This window comes from Rhagoletis pomonella, unplaced genomic scaffold (assembly GCF_013731165.1).
Source record: "Rhagoletis pomonella isolate Grant_MI unplaced genomic scaffold, Rhpom_1.0 Rhpom_scaffold_00004, whole genome shotgun sequence".
Taxonomy (NCBI): Eukaryota; Metazoa; Arthropoda; class Insecta; order Diptera; family Tephritidae; genus Rhagoletis; species Rhagoletis pomonella.
Window position 1 is genome coordinate 63,574,946 of NW_023458558.1, and position 1,009 is coordinate 63,575,954.

Below are 1,009 nucleotides of genomic sequence, written 5' to 3' on the forward strand. Positions count from 1 at the left end.
GAGAGCGGTCTTGTCACTATAGCTCAGATGCTGCTGCGCTGGTGTGACAAGGATAGTGAAATATTCAATACTTTATGTACGCTAATTTGGCTATTTGCACATTGTCCCTACAAGCGCCACGTAAGTTTGCTACTCATGACGTTTATTTCGAGCATTCCTATATAATTGTTTACCATCTTTTTCTTTTAATGTTCCACACAGATAATTCGGGAGTATATGACGACTCCTGAAGCATTATATGTGGTGCGGGAGACTAAAAAACTTGTTGCGCGTAAAGAGCGCATGAATCAAAATGTACGCAAGCCTGTTGCACCGTCACGTGCTCCCAAACAGCAACTATTCCGCAGTCGTGCGTTACCCAGCCTCGAACCCGACTACGGCGTCATACATAATAAGCCGTATACATTTGTATCGTCGATATTTGCATTTGATATGCTGCTAGCTGAACTGGAAATTGAAGTCAATTAAATGTATTTCTTTTATTGTTGTTTTAGTGTATATGATTAACAAATTCATTTTTTTATCCGTTGTATGTAAGAATTTCCGTAACAAGAATTTTCATATTTGATTTGTTTTCTATACCAGATACGAGAGTTTTCCAAAACACATGGATACAAAGCATTATAAGAAGTTTGTGTTCAAAAATGCATCAAACCACAGCATCAGTCTCTTTTATTTCTACACTATAATTGATGGAAATGCCTTATTTGCGCAATTAAGTTCCAATGCGGCATTTAACCGTGGTTGCGCATATTGGTCATTTCCTCAAATTATAGTTTCGAAATAAAAGAGACTGATGCTTTGGCTTGATGCATTTTTGAACACAGACTTCTAACGCTTTCTATCGATTGTATTGATGCGTTCTGGAATATAGCCATACTATCAGAAGACTATCCGATATTCATATATATCAAATAGACTAGTTCGCTGTACAATACTTTTTGTCGGCTACGACTATGATTACGTTAATATATCCACTGTAATTAATTGCCGTAAATGTTAGTTAAAA

At 36.7% G+C, this 1,009-nt stretch overlaps 1 protein-coding gene across 1 annotated transcript; it reads left to right on the plus strand.

Annotated features, from left to right (window-relative positions):
• The first annotated feature begins 8 nt into the window (after positions 1 to 8).
• On the plus strand, positions 9 to 987 carry LOC118737973 (protein abnormal spindle-like). Its single transcript, XM_036468817.1, has 2 exons — positions 9 to 120; positions 202 to 987. Exons 1-2 carry the CDS (start codon positions 28 to 30, stop codon positions 466 to 468), a joined length of 360 nt encoding a protein of 119 aa, XP_036324710.1. The 5' UTR covers positions 9 to 27; the 3' UTR covers positions 469 to 987.
• The last annotated feature ends 22 nt before the right edge of the window (positions 988 to 1,009 follow it).

Bases quoted from the DNA above. Each gene is read 5' to 3' on its own strand.
- LOC118737973 (XM_036468817.1), top strand. From the start codon at position 28: ATGCTGCTGCGCTGGTGTGACAAGGATAGTGAAATATTCAATACTTTA. The intron at 121-201 runs GTAAGTTTGCTA...TGTTCCACACAG, and splicing joins ATTGTCCCTACAAGCGCCAC to ATAATTCGGGAGTATATGAC.